The sequence below is a fragment of the Lutzomyia longipalpis genome, chromosome 1 (genome assembly GCF_024334085.1).
Source record: "Lutzomyia longipalpis isolate SR_M1_2022 chromosome 1, ASM2433408v1".
NCBI classification, from domain to species: domain Eukaryota; kingdom Metazoa; phylum Arthropoda; class Insecta; order Diptera; family Psychodidae; genus Lutzomyia; species Lutzomyia longipalpis.
The window spans coordinates 42101108-42122860 of record NC_074707.1 but is presented as its reverse complement, the minus strand read 5'-3'; the positions used below and the strand labels follow the sequence as shown (position 1 = coordinate 42122860).

At 35.3% G+C, this 21753-nt stretch overlaps 1 protein-coding gene across 1 annotated transcript in view; it reads left to right on the top strand.

The window, feature by feature from the left end:
* The window catches only part of LOC129787443 (dopamine receptor 1), a 39172-nt gene extending 20795 nt beyond the window's left edge, over positions 1–18377 (top strand). Inside the window, exons 2-6 of the mRNA XM_055823021.1 lie at positions 1192–1297; positions 1747–1926; positions 3087–3216; positions 9539–9778; positions 11608–18377. Coding sequence (XP_055678996.1) covers positions 1192–1297; positions 1747–1926; positions 3087–3216; positions 9539–9778; positions 11608–12139 — 1188 coding nt within the window. The 3' untranslated portion in view covers positions 12140–18377. The remainder of the gene's footprint in view (positions 1–1191; positions 1298–1746; positions 1927–3086; positions 3217–9538; positions 9779–11607) is intronic.
* Positions 18378–21753: the final 3376 nt, after the last annotated feature.

The window sequence follows — 21753 nt, the reverse complement described above, 5'->3', positions numbered from 1 at the left end:
ATAACATTTCCTACATGAGATAAATACTAAAAAAAGAAGAAGAAGAACCCAAAAGCACTTGCTAATGTCGGAAATGTGGAGAAATACGTGATTGTTTCATTCTTGAAGATATCTCCCAAAGGCACGATTCTTCGCACCCACGTGTTCTTGCCATCAACTTCCGCACGACAATCCCGCAAAATAAACCAAGAGGGCACACAAAAAGGTGAAGTCGAGTAATTTATCAACAAGTTGGGGGTGTTGACCGTAAATTAAGTGATTTAGAGACCTATTTTTTACGTGCACCCCCCGCTTTTCCTTAATTGTTGGCTATGGAAATTTCCACATATAACGTTATTGCATATAAGCGGCATTTTAACGAGATATTCCATGCAACATTGCATGCATTTTTTCCATCTTCCTGCTACGCGCTGCGTCGTTTATCGGGGGGTGGTACACCAGGTATTGTGAAGTGCACAAAATGCCATTGTTACAATGTTGAAAGTTGCACGTGATGTGCACGATTTTCGCTTGTGGAGAAAAGAATGTATATATGAAAACAATTATTCATACAGCATGACAGGATTTTGTAATCGCTCAAAAATGCTCACACCAATATGCGAAAGCGAGGAAACTTGAGCTTTTTCAATAAGAGCCAAAAACAATCTGTGTGGTTTATATATAATTCTTGAAGCTATTTCTTTATCCTTCCGCTCAAAAATTGTAACTTTACAATTTAATTAGCTTGAAGGAATATCTAAATATGTGCTTAAAGTGTTAATTTCCTGCTTAAAGAAAGTAAAATAGAAAGTTTATAAGTTATTAAAATATCAACAACTCTTAAGCATGCAAAGTTGCAAAAGTCCTCTAATAGCTAAGAAGCATAATAAACTTTCTCATTCATTTTCATCTATCTAATTTTGTTGGAGCTTTTAGTTCTTAACACAAACTTGCAAACCAAAAGTAGCAAAAGTCTGGCCATGAAATATTTACTTTGTACATAAAACAAAGTATACTTAAGAAGCAAAAAAAAAATGTACTATAATTAAACGAATGACAAACCCCTAAAATTCAACATGGAATTTCAATGAGGCACACACAGCGGTATTCTAGGGGACGAAAATCAATTAAAAGTCACGGAAAGAAAAGGCCTTGTCGGCACCCTTGACAAAAAAAAGTGTGACGTCTCTTTTTTCCTCTCTCCTGTTACAGGTAACGTCAAATTTTAATGATACCACCTGGCCAAAAATCGTGGAGCATCCGGAGGATGTTGAGGAAGAGCCAGACGCTGTGACATTGTTATCAATTTTACTTGTTGGTGAGTTGCCTCTGTTTCCATTTCCTTTCATTTTCATGCAATTAATTAATTGGTCTTTGTGTGCCTATGAAAAAGCTCCCGCACACAGGTACCTGTCTCCCTACTATCTACATACATATACACACCACAGCATAGATAGCCCCTTTCCTGCACCCTCACTGGTCTTCTTTTCACTTTCACTGCGAACGACAGGAGTCTGTGTCTCATTAACTTTTGTGTGTTCGTCGCAAAATGCTAGAAAGTAAAAGCACGGGGAGTCTGCAAATGAGACGAGCAGGGAAGGTGTGGGGGCAGAGGGTCTTCCGGGAGGCAATAAAAGTCCCTTTGCAAACAATTGACACTCACACGTGTATTTTTTTCCGTTAAGCTCTCCCTTTCTCCATATACATTCCGCGTGCTTCCCCATGGCCGAAGCTTTTAAACACCATTTTCTTTCTCTTTTTTTTCAGGTGTTTTTTTATCGCTACTTATTTTTTTGTCGGTTGCTGGCAACATTTTAGTGTGTATCGCCATTTATACAGAACGGAGCTTACGACGAATCGGAAATTTATTTTTAGCCTCTTTAGCCATAGCCGATCTATTTGTCGCATCACTAGTTATGACCTTTGCGGGGGTGAACGATTTATTAGGTAAGTTTTTACCCTCAACAGAGGGGCTGTTTCCTTATCTCTACGTCTTTCCGTGGGGGGTGGTGAGATCGATGTGCTGCGGTTGAAGGCGATTGTATATTCAGAGAATTTCCCGCGCAAAAGATGTATAGCTGAGGTATGAAAATGGACCTGGAGCTATTTCTGCGTGTAGTATACACACCACCTCACAAGGAGACTTCTCATACTTTTGGTTTATCTCTTGCCCTTTTCTCGGGCCAAAAATCCTTTTTGAATTCATACACGTCGCCTCAACGGCACAATCTCTGTGCTACAAGATGGCATATTAAAATCCCATTTTCCAGCATAATGTTATGAATGTGATTATGAGACATCCGCATAGGATAACTCAGCATTATGTTTAGCACTCTGTGAGTTTCCTACACGGACGTGTCCTCTTACGGAAAAGGTGATGGTAATATGCCAGAACACATTTTAGTAAATTTGGGATTTATTCAATTTTTAAATAAAATATGAAGCAGTCATTCTTGTCACTTTCATCAGGTATAAAATCCTTAAGCAAGAAGGAATCTAATTTATCAAAACACAACGAGGATAGAATAATATAATTATACATTGAAAATCCTTTCTTGAAGATTTAAAAATTCAAACAGCGGACATACTCAAACCATCATCACACTCAATAAGTGCCTGAGTTTATCCAAAATTGAGTGTCTGGGGGAAAATGGATTTTTTGGTCATACAAACGATGTCATCTTTATTCAAATTGTAGAGTCGCTAACACATTTTCTCATATTCTAGCTCCATTCAATCTCAGATTTTATCTTGTACACACCCTCAAAGTTTCTGCAGAGTGAGGGATGGATCTTCCATCCCAGATGACACACTCAGGCGTCACACAGCGCCTTCACATCCACCCCCACAGTCTGTGAGAGTCAGGTGGTATAGTACGGAAAGGCGCATCAAATTCATGTTGATGTGAATGAATTTAATAGCAGCACCAACCCCACGAACCTTAAATGCATCTCTCACCACCTTTCATTTTTATGCGCTCAGTCACGGGTGATGAATTGCCCGTGGGTGGGCTTTTTTTATCCATCGAGACGCTCTTCATGGCAAAGTACTCGTCGTCCGACCTATATACATATATTCACTTGCTATTTGTATCTTCTTCCCTTTAGGTTATTGGGTTTTTGGTGCCCAATTTTGTGACACTTGGGTTGCCTTCGATGTGATGTGCTCGACTGCCTCCATTTTAAATCTATGTGCCATTTCGCTGGATCGATACATTCACATAAAGGATCCTCTCAGGTAAGTCTCGCCCCGTCTCCGTGACGCCAATCAGGAAGTGAGCGATTAAAATTAATTCGATCACAGTGTTTGTCACCCCATACCCCTTATCTGACTATACGACCCCTCTCTCGTCATCGTCAACGTCACTGCTGTGGATGACAAAAGCGAAAATATCGCCGCAACTTCGTTACCTACATACATTCTACCCTACTCGAGCTTTTTTCCAAAGCCCTCTGGGGATTTTCCGTTCTCACGCACCAAGCATGGCACACACAATAAATTGGTTCAATTGTGTGTGCGAGAGCCAAGAGACAAATCTCTCATTTGCACCACACAAAAGATCAACACTCAAGTGGAACTTGAGTGCTGAAGTGTGACATCAATTTAATATTCTATCTGATGATCTGACAAAGTGAGGAATAATTTACACAAATTTCCACAATATCACAAAATTCCCACCCCGAGTAAGGGCCCCAGAAGGCACTCACCAAAATCCCCTTTTTGAAACTTACACGCCGTTCTTAAGATGAAAAATTCAACTTACAGAGAGGGCTCTTTTCACATAGGGGAGTGCGAGCTCCTTTTTGGGGGGATTTGTGGAGTCATTCTGGGTGGAAGATCTTTTTATTAGGTGAATGACAAGTAAATTTATCGTCAGTACGTATGTACATATTTGCCTTCAATTTTTCCACGAAAAAATCCAGCTACTTTAGAACAAGAGGGGAAAGCTCAATTGCTTTGGTGTACCCGGTGTACGGGTGGTGGAATTATCTACATTCTTTAAAGCTTTAAGTAAAAACTTTCAATTTACCTGCAAAATCGTAAAGAAATTATCAAAAGAAGCAAATCTTTAAATTTTTATTACAATAATAAATCTTTTATTATAAGTCTAAAAAAGCTCAAGAGTATGTAGTAGAAAGTAGTACTAGAAGCTTTAGAATAAATATTGCGAGATAGTAGGGGAGATCAGTGCAAAAAAATCTCTCGAGGATTTTGGAAAAGCTCGTTAGGAAAATTTCCGATCTACAACTTTTTCTCAACCCACTTTGCTCTATATATCTCTGGAAAATAAAATCTTTGGAGCTTTTCCTAAATCCTCAAATGACTATTTTCCCCCTCTCTCCCCTAATGGGAAACACCACCCCTATACAGTTCTATTGTTGTTCAAACTTCAATTAATTTATCTGACATTTTTTTACACAATGTAGACAAGAAATTCCAAACTTATCATAATTAATTTCCCCCCACAAAAGAAAGTACATCTTATGGTAAAAAACTTTGCACCTTGTTTGGCAGAAACCCAACCAACCAACTCAGGGGAAATGCGAGTGAGAAACAAACAGTGGGACAAAGTTTCCCTTAACAAGAATTTATTTTTCAATTTAGAACACACTCCTAGCGCACCCTCGAAAAATCCCGTAGCACAACTTTATCAGTATTCATTTGTAAATTCAACCACAAAGATGGTCTTAAAATTGAAAAGGAAAGGAAGAGAGAAACTTCCATCATCACCTTTCGTTCCTTTTTTTTATCTTTTATTTCGAAGGGGCTTTCCCTACGTCAAGTTTAATTTTACTTCCCCCACAAAACTGTAAGGAGAATCTCCTGCCTTGTTTTCCATCTGCAAGTTTAGTGTGTATTATTTTATGCTGAAGCACATTTTTTGCTGCTCCTTAACTTGCACATTAAATAGAGCTTAGAGCGAAGTTGTAGTAAAAAAAAGTAAATATATTTTTTTTACTTCGTGGGGATGGCTAAGCTTTAAATTTTTCTTCATTTGACGTACCTCACCAACAGCCACTTCTTGGAGATTATCTCGTTGGAAAAATATTGCTATGAGGGGAAGTTTTTTTTTTTAAATTGAGTATTCATTCTATTTATGAAGGAGACGTACTAAAGTCATGGGAGGAAAAGCTGGAAACAATGTGTAAAGATTTATGTGAAAATTATTATACTGCGGGCAAATGCTTAAAATGTTGTCTTTCACACTTCCTCTTTTCTTTGGCTTAAAACTAAGTACATAGTAATTTCTTATCCTCAGGGAAAGCATGCAGAGGAAAACTGACGGAGAAGATTTTCCTCCCATGCACTACATAACACTCTGGTGTGATCGCATGAGAGATGAGGTCAGAGTGTGACACTGACATTTTACAATTAATCACAGCACGGAAGTGAGATATTGTTGGTCAATTGGTTCATCACTCGTCAAAATGTTGGGAGGTCCTTGTAAAGCAAATTATAGGGCGCGAGCGATAGCATGGAAGAGGGCGAAATATATGCCATATACTGGAAAATTCATATATACAAACGACTCTAATATGTTAATTAATGTCATTAAATACACTAATTTCCGTCTTGATTTTGATTTATTGCCCAATGAATGTCACATGAAGGGACAAACCGCGCCAAAATATGGTGTGACAAATGAAGAAAAAGGCACAAACGTTATGCCACATGAATTTTCTTTCCCCTGCGAAATTGCGTGTCCCTTGGGTCCGTGAAAAATTCAGGAAAAACTCCCGTCATGCGAAGAAATTATCATATCGCATATTTTTCTACAATTTCTGTGTGTGAAATCAATTTGAAACCCAGAGAAGATGGTAATCAGGACAATTGCATTTGACCCGGGAGAAGAGGGAGATGTTGAAGAACATAAGGAAGTGTCTGTCGCAGTAACTCCCACACCACACGCTCTATGTGTAAAGGTATATATCGCTCACGTATCATTTCGTTAAAAGGAAAAGCTCCGGAGCATCATATGCTTTCCTGTTTGGAAGCATCAAATCCATAAATCATAAATTCTCTGACAAGGAATGTAATGAAATGAAACGCTCTTTCCCTCTCTTTCTCAGTTATTGATTGGCTTCGGTTTCTCTCTCTCAATATATATTTATCGTGGAGCTTTTTGATAGAAGCGAGCAGGGTGGGTGGATGAGATGGAGATTGTAAAGTGATCCTGTCAATGGAATTCAATCTTCAGGAAGATATTTTCGGTCACATGGAAAAAGATGTTTTGATATTTATGTTGATAGCGACAGTTAACACTCTACCAGAATTTCTAAAATTAAAATATGATATTTTTAAAAGTTCTCAGAATTTTTATTTCTTTATAAAGAAACGTATTGAAAGTGGGTGATATCTTATTCCAAGAATAGAATTAAGACGGGATTTACAAAATTTTCTTTAAAAATTCTATCTTAAAAAGTTTTAAGAAAAGCTTTTGCCATGAGGTTTGAGTAAATATTAGTTTAGACGAGGATTTAAAAAAAAACCCTGAATTTTGATTTTTCCTTGAAAACTTTATGTATCCACCCTATAATGACTCATAGTATAAGCTGAAAGTTTAATATCATAAAAAAATAAATCTCTCTTCCTAAAAATCATCTCTTCAAAAATTTATTATTAAAAAAAAACTCCTCATATTGCACTACTTTGCAGTTTTATGAAACTATATTCAAGTTTTATCAACATGATGAAAAAAGAAACTGTAGACGTGAGAATGGAGATGTTGTTTTCGCTCTCGTTGAAAGTTATTGAAAAGTTTTTGGAAAAGCAAAGTCTTTGTTTTCCCATCGAGCCACAAAAGTTGCATTATAACATTGTTTGTCTTGCACCAGAAGTGATAGCACACCTGGGAGGTCTATTCTTGTGTCTTTTCTGTCTCATATTTTAACTCCCCCGGCATAATGCAAATTGTGACTGGGGAAAAAACGACCCCGGAAGAGTCAAAGATCATGAATGGGATTTTTCCTGGGAAATTTGAGTGCAGAATCTCGATGATTTAATGGATTTTTTTTTCGTGGTTTTTCCCTGAACTCTTTTTTTCCGCAGAACATCCATTTTCCCTGCGGATATATGTAAGCATTACATTTGAAATCACCCACATTCATATCTTTAATTCTTTAATATAATATATATTTCTATGATACCTACATATATTTGAGAGAGCGCGAATGGAAATATGAGAGATGATAATAAATCAGTGGAATTGGATTATCCCCGTTAGGAAAAATATACATACGAATATATAATGCGTAGTCTGATTCCGTGAGGTGAGAATTTCTGCAAATTTTCCTCACGCCTTCGCTTTTTTCCAAAAAAAAAATTCCGAGTACAGGTGTTTGATGCTGTCGTGTGGAAAAAAATTAACGTATTTTTCCCATCAACTCTGAAATTCAATTCTATGTATGAATATTAACATTTTACACTTCACTGCGTCAAATTGATAACTCATCCTAGATAGATAGATATGTATGGGTGGCTTGTGAGAGCCACTTTGTATGTAGAGAGAAAAAAATGAGTTGAAAACACTGGCCTGATTATCACTGAAATAGAAAAATGGGATTTTGGGGAAAAATATATTTTCGCATGTTTGGAATTTTTCTACATAATAGAAAATATTTTCAAATGGAAAACTCATGTGCCCGGAAAGGGTGCCATGGATTTGAGGGGGGGAGTGGGATTTAAAACATACTGTCCGAAAAGGAAATTGTGCCTCGTATTGATGACTTTGCATCACCATATGAACAAACCACCCCTTGTATATTTCAGCGCGTGGGATTGGGTTTGCCGCCCTGAACTTTTTTTTTGCTACTACACACAGACACCAAAATGACCCCATCTCCGTCTTTTTTTTCTCCACCACACCGCCCCCTAGTCCAATTCAATATTATAGCACATTTGGGTGCTGTGTGCACTCCTGTACCAATGATTTCCACTCACAGCTTTTTCCCTTTTTTCTGCCACCCTTGAGATTTAGCTGGTAAAAAAACAAACACCTGTCCGTCTCTCAGGTGAGTAAATGAATGCTTGCCACACGGTGCGAAATATGCTTTCACACAGTGAGTGAGATTTGTAAACCGTTTTCACTGTGAGACCAAACGCATCAACACTCTCCGAGGAGGGCTATTTGCTTTGTTCACTCGAAAGTATTCACACAACCATTTCATTTTATTGAATTCTGTGTGGAATTGCAATGATTTTCATGGCACCAAGGGGAGAAAATCGTATGAGATTTTCATGCTTTTCGTCTTTGATGTTAATTCTGTGTATACAAACTACATACATTTTACAACATTTCACAGATTTTGTGCACTTAACATCGTTACAAGTCTTTGTATCTCAGAACTTTTACCTTTAATCAATTCCAAAAATTTCTTTAAAACTTTATATACGAATTCCTCTTTTAATATCCCACACGGGTTGACGATTGAAAATCATTATAGCATTAACAAAATGGAAAATTCCATTGAATTTTTCATGATTTTCTTGTTGTATTTGCATATTTTTAGTTTTCAAATTGGTTCTGATACAAATACTGGGAAATGCATTTTACCATGTTGTGCCTCTATGCGTAAAACCGCAACAATGTTACGTATTTAGACCACAATACCCCAACAGGGCTCATTCTACAATTGAAAAGCTCTCTAACTGCCGACATTTTAAGGGAAATTCAGTTTTGAATTTAAATTGTTTTAAATTATTGTTTTGTTTAACTTTAATGTTTTATTGTTTTATTGGTTACATATAGTTGGGCAGACGAACAAAAGCTTACGGTTAATTAAATTGAAGAAAAGTAACGTGATAATGCATGAAATTAGGAGCAGAAAGTTAGGTGATTAGACGACATAAAACAGCTTTTTATGTAAAGTTGCTTTAATTCTCTGCTTAATCCTTTAAGGACCATTTTGGATTATTTTCTTCTCAAATAAAAAAAAATATATCAGATATTAATGTTTCAATAAGTTTTATACCTATTAAAGCCATAAAAATACACCCTAAACGACTCATAGGCTCAGAAAATAATGAAAAACGCAAGAATTCAAAATCTCAAAAAATATATCTTCAACCGTAAAAATTCCAATCCTTAAAAGTTTAAACCCAAAATAAACTAACAAATCCAATAGAATAAAATTCTTTTCAAGAAATAAGTAAGAAACTCCTTGAAGTTAAGAGTTCAGAGAACCCGTTAAAAGATCATCCCTTAAAGCTTTCTCATGAGAATTTAATGCATTTCATGCCCGATGGAGTCATGTGTAGGAGAAAGTCATGAGTGAAAAATTGATCTTGGAAAATTCATTTAAATTCACCGGTGAAGTTGGTGAATTAAAAATGCATTTGCATTTCCCTTGAGACTTCTTCCTGTGTGCACTTTTCCACATCAACAAATTCCACCACATGGGACATATTAGGTACAACACTGTGTGATGTAAAGGTATTTTTGATATGAAAAACAATCTAATTTTCAATCGCTCACTTGAAACATTTGGTGGATCATTTTGCTTTAATAGGGGGGGTAGAAAATGAAAGTTGTTGTCAAATGAAATTGTGTTCTCGGCAGGTATGGACGATGGGTTACCCGACGAGTGGCTGTGGGTACAATTGTGGCCATTTGGCTACTTGCCGGGCTCGTGTCCTTTGTACCCATCTCCTTCAATCTGCATCGACCCAACATACCGGATGATGACAATGGCAAGAAGTATCCAACATGTGCACTGGATCTCACACCAACCTACGCTGTGGTCTCCAGTTGTATCAGCTTCTATGTACCTTGCATCGTTATGATTGGAATTTACTGCAGGTGAGACACAAAACCCCACCACAACCACCCCCCGCCCGCTCCACCCAACAAACAAGCCCATTTTATGGTTTATCGATTCTCACGTCGCTCTCCTGTCCGATGGATTTTACACCGCAAAACATTTTCCACCGCACGGCACAATACATTTTGCCTACAAACCCCCTTTTTACAAATTTATTTATTTTTACACAAGTCCTATATATTCAAAGTTGAACCAGAATACCTCCATGCCTCATTCATTGCACCCAATACAATTTCTTTTCTATAGAAAAGAAAATGAAACATTTTTTTTCTCAGTGGGAATCTTAAGAAAAAAGACCTGATGGAAAAAGATTCAAAAGAATTCCAACCTAAATTTAATCTCATCAACTTTTTATTTCGCTTCTTTCATTCATTACCCAGACCGAAAACCCTCATAAACACTTGTCCAGGAACGCAGGGAAAAAAAGTTACCTACCCTCTCTTACCCAATTAGGACGAATTTTCTGTAATTCGATTAAACGGAGGAAGAATTTATAAAAAATAAATAAATAAAAACTTCTGCCGCAACTTCAAAGAATTTCGTATTTTTTCACCCTTGAAAAGAAAATTAAGAAAAATTCAGAGCTATAACTGCCCCACATCATCCCATTCTCCGTCTGCCCTCGCTTATAGCCATGCTCAAGTGGTTGATGCACTTTAAAGTGCACCCTCCTATCTATAATGTTACACCATGATTTTTTATTGCAAATGTTCTAAGAGATACATAAGCACCAAAGAAATAACGCTGTATAATATATGTTGAACTATATAGAAAATAGCTTTAAGGGTGACGACGTTATTTTTATCGATTAATTATTAAAAATGTTTTCATTTGATGCTATTTTAACCATTTGAATCACGCCAATTTGCGACAAAGTCTACCCTAATTGCAATTATGATAAAATTAATATTGGGACAACATAAAATACATATTAACATTTCTTTATAAATATTTAAATTGAAAAAAATCAATCAATTAAATCAGTGATAATTTGATTAATTTTTTGGTCATTAAAAAGTTATAAAAACTTTGTGTCAGAAGAGAGTCTCTGAGAATTATTGAGAGAACTTTCTACATTACAGAGGTAAACAAATTTACAATAATTAAAAAATAAATGTAAATAGCACCAAAATGCCGATGAAGTGAAACAAATCTGATTAAATTGGTTTAAAAAAATTGGTTGAATTATTTAAAACTTACAGCATATTGCGCCCTTTACGCCATTCATTCGTTGCTAATTTACTTTTCCAGGAACTCATTACAGCTCATTACCAATTTAATTAATGCTAAAATTCACTGAATTGAAAGAATTATTTAATGGGAATTAAAATATTATTGCAAAATTTGTTTGATAATTTAGCAAGAAAAAAAAAGTTTGTTGAATATAGAAAATGTTTTAGAGTAGGTTCGTAATTAAAGTTATTTCAACCGTTTTAAGGAATGGAAATAAAATTTTTGGAACTCAAGGAATTTTAAGGGAGATTTTCGAGTCAATTTGGAAGCAAAAAATTAAAAATTTGTTTGAAACCTCATTAGACAAATATAAATTAGAATCATGCTCTCAGAAAGAAAGTTTCCATAATTATTTAACCATCTCTTATTCCCCAACCCACAATAAGCTTGCTTTAGCTGCAGTGGATTGGAAGCGATCTCAGTCGTGGCCACCCCAAACAAATTTGAAATCTGAATCTTATTCCCCAAGTAATGGCATTTATCAGTCTTTATGATCATAAATGTCTCAAAGAAAAGTTAAGGATAAAGAAAAAATATTTCAATTTCCTTCTCAATTTTCTTTCATTCCAAATAGGCTATATTGCTATGCTCAGAAGCATGTCAAATCAATACGAGCCGTCACACGGCCCGGGGAAATTGCAGAGAAGCGCTATCGCAGCATCCGGCGTCCAAAGGCGCAGAAGAAACTTAAGATTCGACAGCTGCACACCTCATCGCCGTACCACGTGTCGGACCACAAGGCTGCCATAACAGTGGGTGTCATCATGGGTGTCTTCCTCATCTGCTGGGTCCCCTTCTTCTGTGTCAACATCGTTGCGGCATTCTGCAAAACCTGCATCGGCGGGCAAACCTTCAAAATTCTCTCGTGGCTCGGCTACTCAAATTCCGCCTTCAACCCCATCATTTACTCCATCTTCAATGCCGAGTTCCGTGAGGCCTTCAAGCGCATCCTCACGGCACGCAATACGTGGTGCTGTTGCTCAAATGAAATGGGCAACGTACATCCCCGCAACAGTGATCGCTACGTCACGGACTACGCTGCCAAGAATGTGGTAATGAATTCCGGGAGGTCGTCTGCTGAGCTTGAGCAAGTGTCTGCAATTTGACCAAGCACACGCCCACCAAAGCTCGATGGTGGTTGTCTCTAACTTTCACATGTCACACATCTCTCTCTCAGCTATAAATCGTCCAGTGCGACCGTGCGTGAGTGATTTTGAAATTGAAAACATGAATGGCAATGTGTGTGAAAACATTCTCTCTGAAAAACCCCCTTCCAAAGATATTAGAACATTATGGCTAGTCATGCCCAAAAAGAGCTTTCCTGCGGGACAATCTCAGAAGAAATGAGAAAAAAAAATTTCCTATCTCAATATTTTCTCTCTCTGTGTAAATAAAGTGATGTAAAAAAAAATATTATGATGGTACCGAGGGTGTACTGTGAGAGGATATAAAATATGTTGTACATAGAGAGCTTTAGGCAACAAAAACAACAAGAAAAAAAAAACGTATAAATGTATAAGGTTTTAATATGTGAAAGAGCACGGTATATAGTGAAAATGGGTGAAAAATTTCCATCAAAATTAATCCAAGTCCGGAAGGAGATAATCTCTTCTTCATCTCCCAGCAATTTGAGATGAAGGGATACACACACCGGAAATCCGCAGCAATGAGGAGACCAAGTCCCTTGTGGCTCCCCCGTATTTACCACCATTTTACACAAACCATTGCGGAAATCCACACTGAGCCGCGAGGATGAATATTTCAGTGGGAAATGGCGAACAGCAAAAAGAAAATGTGAGCCAAAAAAAAGAGTATTAAACCCAAATATGTGTGATAGCTTTAAGAACTTATGATATTCACCGAGATAAAATCATTCCTCCTTCATCTGCCTACACGTCTATTGAGGGTTAAAATAATACATATCCATTCCAACCCCGTCACTACCCCAAAGAAACCAAAGAAAAGGAATACAGCATCACCGCCAAAGAAAATCCACGGAAAATGTTATGTGTTTGTAGGGTGGAAGCTATGGGAAAAAATATTCATATTGTTGGTAATCGGTGTTCCTTGAGAAAGCTCCTCCGCAGAGTATTTTAATATGACGCGAAAGCATAGAGGCAAAAAAGGAAGCTGAATATGCTAAGAAGTCTTAAGAAATTCTAATTTCTTTTTCTCAAATTTCCCACGATTTTTCACTTTTCCCCTATTTTCATTGTGTTTCTGCATCAGCAAAAAATAAATAACATAATAAGATCCTCTTTCTCTCTCGCGTTATGTCTACCACCATGGAGAGATGCCAAGAAGTATGAATGACAAAGAAAAGCACCTTCAAAGCATATTTATTTGAATGAATGCCCCAAGGATGGTCCATGAACTTAATTTAGAGTCTAAAAGAGAATATAAAATTTGATTTGCGTAGGGTGAAAATCCACCGCAAAGAACTTCCAAAAAAAAAAATTTCACGATGCAAAACACCAGACATATCCTTTCTTATCTTACTTACAAACAAAATGAAGAGAAAAAAATCTTTAAAAAAAATATGTAGAAAAAGCAAGAATGTCATAAGAAAGCACATTCGATTTTTTTTTATAATTGTGATAAAAGACTGAAAAACAATCTCTTGTAAATAGTTGTTTAAGATGAAAGAGTGTATTAGATAAAAAGAAAGAGTTTATTAATGTTTTTTCCTAAAATTAGGTAGTAAAAAATCCTTTTTAAATCCATCCTACATATAGAAAAAAATCCACCCCTCCCCCTAATCATTTAGCAAATTGTATTTATGTATAAAAACCCCCATAGAGGGTGAAATAAGCCATTTGGAAATAAATATATCCACTGCATATTATCTGCTCGTCACACAATTCACATAAAACTCCATCAACTTTTCCCGTGAAAATAAACATTAGTCCAACCGTTTGTTTAATTCAAAGCGTATAAACGATATACGTATTTATATTTTCATTTAATTCTATTTAACAATGCAATGGTTGGAAATTATAATGCCAGCTTTTCGTTTACAATATCAAACCTTTTATGAACTTTTCATTAAATTAAAATTAATTTAAAATAACCAAAGCTTTTAAAAGACCTTGATAAACAATCATAACAAAAGCTAATTATGTATTAAAATAATGAAAGCGACTCATAAATATTTTATCTGTGATTTTATTAACTTATTTTTTTCCAGAAAAATTCAGAAATTCTGCTTTTAGAATGAATTAAAACTTAAACCAAAAATAAAATCAATATTGGAAATTTTTCTTTTTCAAATAAATGTGGCTGTGCGGCGAAAAATTCATTAAACCAACTACAAAAAAGCTCAGGAGTCAATTTAAATCCATCATCCCACCTCGTAAAGCTTATTGTATGTTCAGGGTAGTATTTCTATAATTTCATACAACGTGATTTGAAATTTTAACATCTTTTCAGCTCCAGTTTTTAGGTCAATCGAATTTACAAAGAAACTGAGTGAGAAATAAACAGAAAGAATCTCAATGTTTGACTTAATCTTTGTTACTTTTAACACTTTCCCCAGACTTGTGGTTTATTTGAGACTTCACTTTGAAACTTCTTACCACCTACAAGACTTTTAGCAAGTTCTGAGATCAAAGGAGTTAGGCGTAATTGACAAAACTCTATCCATTGGAAAAACGATAAAGCAAATCATCCAAAGACATCCATATTTCCTTATCCCTTTATAATGATTAAATAATGGAAACTAACACTACAATATGAGAAAATCCCTGACATGTTTCTAGTTGCATTAAATTGCACAGAAACAACTCTATATATGCCTTTGTTGTCTTGTAAGTGTTTGCAATTCAACACAAGACGTTACTGTGTGATCTTCCAATAATGCAAAATTTGAGAACAATGCCAAATTGTTCATTGTTCGTGCACCTTGCTCAGCCAAACGAGGATTGCTTTATTGGGCAAAGAACGCTCATATTTCCCCCCAATGTTATATAGTTACCCCCCTAGGCAAAAGGTCACTGCACAACAAACAGCCACCTCTTGATACATTCACCTAAGGACCATCTTCACAGGAAAGCTTCTTGACTTCTCTCACTATCTCACTCGGAGTTATCGCAAAGCTTGGTGCAAAAAAAGGAAGAACAATATAAAGTCCTGGGGAAATAATATAATTTATATGACTTTCACGGTGGTGCACAATGGCGTGAAAGTCATTGAGAGATGTATTGCAATTTATCTAATTTATCTCATGGGAATAATTTTCTTCTCCGTTAGGACCGTCTGTGAGACATTCGTCAAGAAAACTTGGCCAACAAGTGGTTCATTTTAATCAATCGATTATTTTGCCATTGTCTCTCACACGCTCCACGTACATATATTGCTATTTCTATCAGCAGAGCATATCTTTTGCTATATACCTTTTGTATTTATGTATCTCCAGTAGCATCACAACAAACACTTAATTGATAAATAATTGCTATGGTGGAGAGATCACACTTTATCACCATCAATATATCACGAGAAATTACTCTTAACCCACCCCCCATCCCTCCATTATTCGCCGTCTATTGTGGATTATTAAATAGGGCTCATAATCGCAATTTCCCACACGACATACCATCTATATAGCATAAATTCCATACAATACCTCATTTGGGGGTGATTGCGGAGGAAAGATGAGGACTCTTGATTGGGGAAATTGCAGTTATTGCAGCAATATTGAAATTCTCATGCCGCCACAAAACACAACAATTTCTTGAGTATATATTATATATCTAATTTCACGAGGGTTCTCAAACTTTGTACCCCTGACTGGGTGAAAGCGCACTTATGTCGATAAGTATGATGGGAGTTATAAGCTTTGAAATTGGCTTTTGTGAGAATATTTTGGAGTGGAAAGACAGAAATGTTAAGAGCTTTGAATTGAGGCATCAATTCAGAAGTACAAAAGCACGAAAATTCAGTTAAGGAATTAATGCTTGCGGATAAGACTTATTGTTAGATTTTCAACTACCAAAGCTTGCAAAGCTTTATCAACTATTTAGAGCTTGCGATTTATAAATTTTTAATGATGATTTACGAGCAAATTTAAATCAATCAAAATCTCGGTAAATATAGCTTTTTTATTATACATAAATCAAGATTATGATTGATTGTGCTTCTTCCTTCATTTTAAAATATTTTTTCCTTGGAAACTCCTCGAATATATAGCCAGATTTATATATAAAATTGAAACAAAATTATTATGACATTAATTTAACGTGTTAATTTTATTGATAAAAAGTCAATAAAATTCTCATTTAACTCCCTTAACTCTATTTTGTAAATATATGATTAAATAGGAATTAATGCAAAATCATGGATAATTAATTTGACAAGGACATTTACAAAAAAGCTCAATAAAAAACAGATAAAAATGAATAAAACCAACAATTTCTAAAAATTAAATATAATTTTTGAATTATTCAGCAATAAAATTCCAACTATATAATTTAATAAGTTCTATGATTAACACAATGTTTTACAATCATGTTAACATTTTGCCATCTTTCCGCCCCAGCAACTACAGTGAAACTTTTAGCTGGCGTTTTCCACAAATTGCATTTTTGCAGATGTTTTCTGCACTCTTTTTTTTCGTCCACTCATCGCAATTTTAATTAAATTTTAATACAATCCACAGTTCTTTTGCAGTGCGAGAATTAATTTAGGAGTGCTAAGGCGAACACATGACCTCAAACGCGTAAAGATGTGGACAGAGAAGAGCTTTAATAAGCTTTTTTTTGCAAGCTTTTCTGTAGCACCAAATTGAGAAGGAATTAAGTATAAAATTAATGGGTCAGGGGTTTCAAAATAGAAGCTAACCAGCGTCCTTTAATTGCCACTATAGCTCTGTGGTGGCATTGAATCATTCCCACATAAAGGAAGAAATAGTGTTGAAATAATATTTGACGAGAATACGTCCCCCAACTGTGGGTGAAAATTGAACTTTCATACACATTTTCTCTCAATGAATTGAAAATTAAATTAACATTCATATTCAATAGCATTTTACCCTTGGGTGTGAACTCATATTGCAAAACTGAAAATTGATTCTGTCATTTTTCCAGGCTATAGAACTTTCCCAACTTTGTTCTATAAATGGATTTAAAATTAATATTGAATGATTCTCCATGATAAGAAGAGTGTGATTTTGAGTATGGCAGTTTGTGCTGCAATTTGTTCACAAATTTTTCCCACTCACTTTCTGTTTATTTGCCTGATTTTATTAAATTTGGAGAATGCAAAAAAAAACCAATTTGTAAAATAAAAAATTTAATATTATTGAATTAACTTCAATGGACCATTTTGCGCGAATAGCTTTGTACGGCACAGCTATTTGTATGAGCATCATGTTTGTGTATGTTTAATGAGAGTAAATGTTTATGAAATGTAATTATAATTGATTTGGTGAACATATAGAGAGGCCCCATACAGAGTTGGGTATTTATTAATCAATAAATTGGTATGCAATTACCCCGGCAATACTTGCTCATTTTGCATTGACAATTTAATTGATTGGGCGAGAAATACTCAAGCTTTTGCTAAAATAACCAAAGGTCAAATAAAATAAAATAATTAATGAATTTCTATGAAAATTTTGATTGGAAATTTTAGGGTAAACAATAGCCATTGGAAATTGGTTGAAATTCAAAGAAACGTTAAAGAGAATGAATTTTGAGGCATTTATTTATTTATGAAAAAAAGCTTCGAAACTTTAACAATGAGAACGAGCTTCTCTGTCTAATTTAGAGCAAAAAGCTAATAAATCCTTATTTGGTAAACGTAACCCATAAACGTTTACTTAACCACAAAATGATTCATATCCACAAAAAGCAAAGCATTAAAGCAATAAGAAGTAAACATTTTTCTTGTATTAAGTACCATATAAACCAGAAACTGCTGCCAAATTCTTATAATATTTATTATCGCAATAATTCATAAATTTAATTCTTTATAAACACACGTTAGGTCGTGAACTAAAATTGTTCTGCCGTAATATTAAATTTCTGTGAAAGAATTTCTGTAAATCAAATAGAAGCGAGTGTCGACGACGATCCCAGAAACCCCAGATATTAATAACGAAGACTTGGTCATGATAATATAAAGTGACAAAATGAAAAATTGTCCCTAATTCCCACCATTTCGTTATGGCAGGAAAAATGCACGAGATAGCCGGAAGGAAAAAACGTGAATTTCCCTGTTCATTGTGTGGAAAATTTGTAATTTTACATCTTTCGGCATGAGAATTGTCGCATTGGGGTGGTGCTAAGAGGCGACGTTTGCAAGAGACACACCAGACACTCAAGAACATACATAGTGAAGAAATCTTGCCAAGAAAAGATTTCACAGCAACAGAGTAATACACAAACCCCACCATCTCTCATACTCTCACTTAACTCTCATGCCAAAAATCCAAGAAATTCGTCCGAGGAAAGATGGTGCGAGACACATCAGTCGGGCAGAGAGAAAAAAAAAGCAGCATGAGCACATAAGTCGTTATCTCATAAGACGTTCCACTGAGAACAAGAAGTGGAACACAAAAAAAGCTCACCACAAAGTTTCCTCGACAGTGTCATTGGAGGGAAAAAAAGCTTGAGGATGGGGATGGACGAAAAAAACAGAAATATGTGTCACAGCACTGTCATCGTCTTCTTGTGAAGAATATGCCACTTCTTGGCGTGTATTTTATATTTTATACTCGTCCAACGAGCTTTCAAGTGCGGTTCCATTGAACTTCATCGATGTTTGCACACATCATTGAGAAAATGTTGACATTTTTGAATGGGTTTGTTCGGAAAACTATCTATCTACACAAAAATAACTCAATGGCCAATATATTTTTAGTATCAAGTGAGTTTGAGTTATGTTTGTATTACAATGCAGTGAAATAGAAACTTTCAAAAGACACTAATAGGGTGCAGCATAAATTATTCAAGCAAAAAGCACAAAAAAGCTAAGAAAAATACATATAGTTTGGTTGCGTCCAGTAACCCCAATATCCACAAAATGTATGAATAAAAACCAACATAAAATAAATATGCTATAAAAGAATTAATATTGCAGGTATATTGAATCGCAAAGGGACCGTAAAATTTCCACAGAAGTATATACGGTGTAATCCTCAATCCCTTCCTATTTCATCGCCTTATATCCCCCCAAAGTAGTAGGAAAAGCATTTCGTCCTATACCATCATCTTAAATGGGGATATTATTGACTTCGTCTCATTTTCATCATGTATATTTGACGAGATTAGAGGGTAAAATAATGAGAGGGTGACTATTGAAAGGGGGTGGCCAGAAGCGAACGATTCAGCACAAAAAAAGAGTAGGAAAACACGAACACTTTTAATGGATTTCCCGCCCCAAAGCACCCCCCACTGAGCTATGGGGGGCTCTGCACAAAAAGAGCCCGCATTGGCAATTACTCTTCAACTTCTTTCACTCAAATACAAAAGCATTTTGGATTCCATGTCAAACTCCGCTACACCACAATCTTCTTTCGGTGTAATCCTTTTTCACTCACACGCCCCCGAAAATGGATGTATTTTTGGGAGCTTTTTTTAGTGTGAAATATTTCAAAAAGTTTCCCGGGTGCAATTTATGCCAATATGTTGTCTGAATTCATGTAATGAGGAAAAGTTTGTATGTATAAATTTATTTGAAAGCTCTGTGAATGATTGATTGGAAAATTCAAATAATTTCCCCAAAAATGTGAAGAATAGAAATTTTGAGTTCTGCACCATTCAAACAGGGAAATTCTATGCTGGATATGACGAGAATAACGTTTAACTAACCGGGATATTTTATTTTTCTCTCTTCTAGGAAAATTCTTGAGAAATTCGCGTAGAAAATGAAAGAATCTCAAAAATCCTTTGCGTAAAATTTCTAAAGCTCTATGATAAGTAATTAACATTCCTTCAAGTTATAAGAGAAACTAATAAGGGAAGAACTTTATAAAAAGAAATTTAAAGTTTCTCAAAATAAGCAAAAAGTAAGACAAAATATTGCATGAGAAAACCAATAAATTGTAAAAGTTCCAATTTCAATAATCTCTTATAGTGTGCTTAAACTGAAGGTATGAAATTCATCGTGGATTCCCTGCAATGGGCTATGGGGATCTATTTTCCGGATGTAGCTCTTTTCTCCTCCCCTAACGGAAAATACTTCCTTCCACTGCAATTTCCCCATTTTCGTGTTTACGATGAGAAAATACCACGCAGTATTTATCCCCTCAGCCCCCCCGTCCTTAGTTCTCCTCCCAATTTCCCGCTGTCTCTAAGGTTATTCATGGGTGTGATGGTTTTTTTCTTGCCTTTTAATTGAAACAACACACCAAAATTGATTTTTTTTTCCTCTGCATCTCCAGAGGCAGCGCAAACGAAAGTATATACACGGGGTGGAAAGGCGAGAAAAAGAGCTTTTGCCACCCGATGGAAATTATTGATCTCATACTTTCCTTTTGGCATGCACAATTGACTCCCTGGCACCATTTGAGGCGTACTAAAGAGTACCACGGCGGAAGCACCAGCATACAGAATTGCCTGAACAAGTGGAAAATATAATTTAACCGTCTCCCCACACCCTCCATGGTATTCTTCGAAGGAAAAATTCCTAATTTCCTCCCCCAAACCAGCACCTAAATCCGCCGCTATGAGGGCACGAGTGAAAAAAAATTACCGCGGTATTTCTTCGCGGATGAGATAGAGGTGGAAAACCCCTGTGAGCCATCCCAACTCGTCACGATTACGCAGCGAAACAGAAAATAATTCACTTAGGTAAATAACTGCAATTTTTCTCTCTCTCCCTACCCCCATTGATTCATAGAAATGTCTTTCCCACAAAATCCCAAGAAAAGGTAAATCAGAAGAACAGAGAGAAAAGAAGTCAAATGAAATTATTTCTCCTGCCAATAGTGTAAATAATTTAATTTCGACATTTTCAAAATGTTTCATTGTTGAATGAAATTTTTAATTGATAAATCTCAAAATCAATTAAAAATTTAATTGTTGAAATTGTTTCGAAAGCTCCACAGCCACAATTTTCAACTTCTCGCGGTCAACTTGTTTAACAGAAAATAATATATAGAAAGAGCTTAAACTTTTTGAGGCAAATGCCTCACTCAGTACCTACATAACTTTCACAGACCAATTTATATTTTTCTAATGAAATTGGCAATGGAACTTTCAACTTCATCCACAAACTATTTAGCAAAGAAAAACATGCAAAATTATAATGAAAATGTGAAAATAACAATAGGAAAATCACGGAGAAAATTAAATTCACGAAAAAGAATTTAATTTAAAATAACTTCAGAATTGAATTTTTATTTCTCTTGCATTAAATCTCGAATATAAATATAAAAAGAAAACATTTGTGAAGATTTCAGTAAAATAGATAAAATTTCTTTTGAATGAAATATTCAAAAGTACTTTCAAGTTTAATCTAATTTCAATGAAATTTCTGAAAATCAGCTTTCTCGCTATTTTCTTGAATATCTCATGTGACATCTGGTAAAGAATTTATATTATATAGAATCAATTTAAAATTTCAATTTAATTTATTTCTACGAAATAAATGTGTAAGGAATGTTTCCTGAAAATTCATTTTATTGATTCACAAATAAATTAATCAAAAACAAATTTTTATTTAGGGAAATTTCATTATAAGCATAAGAAAAAATGCACAGATATGTACAAAAATTATTTAT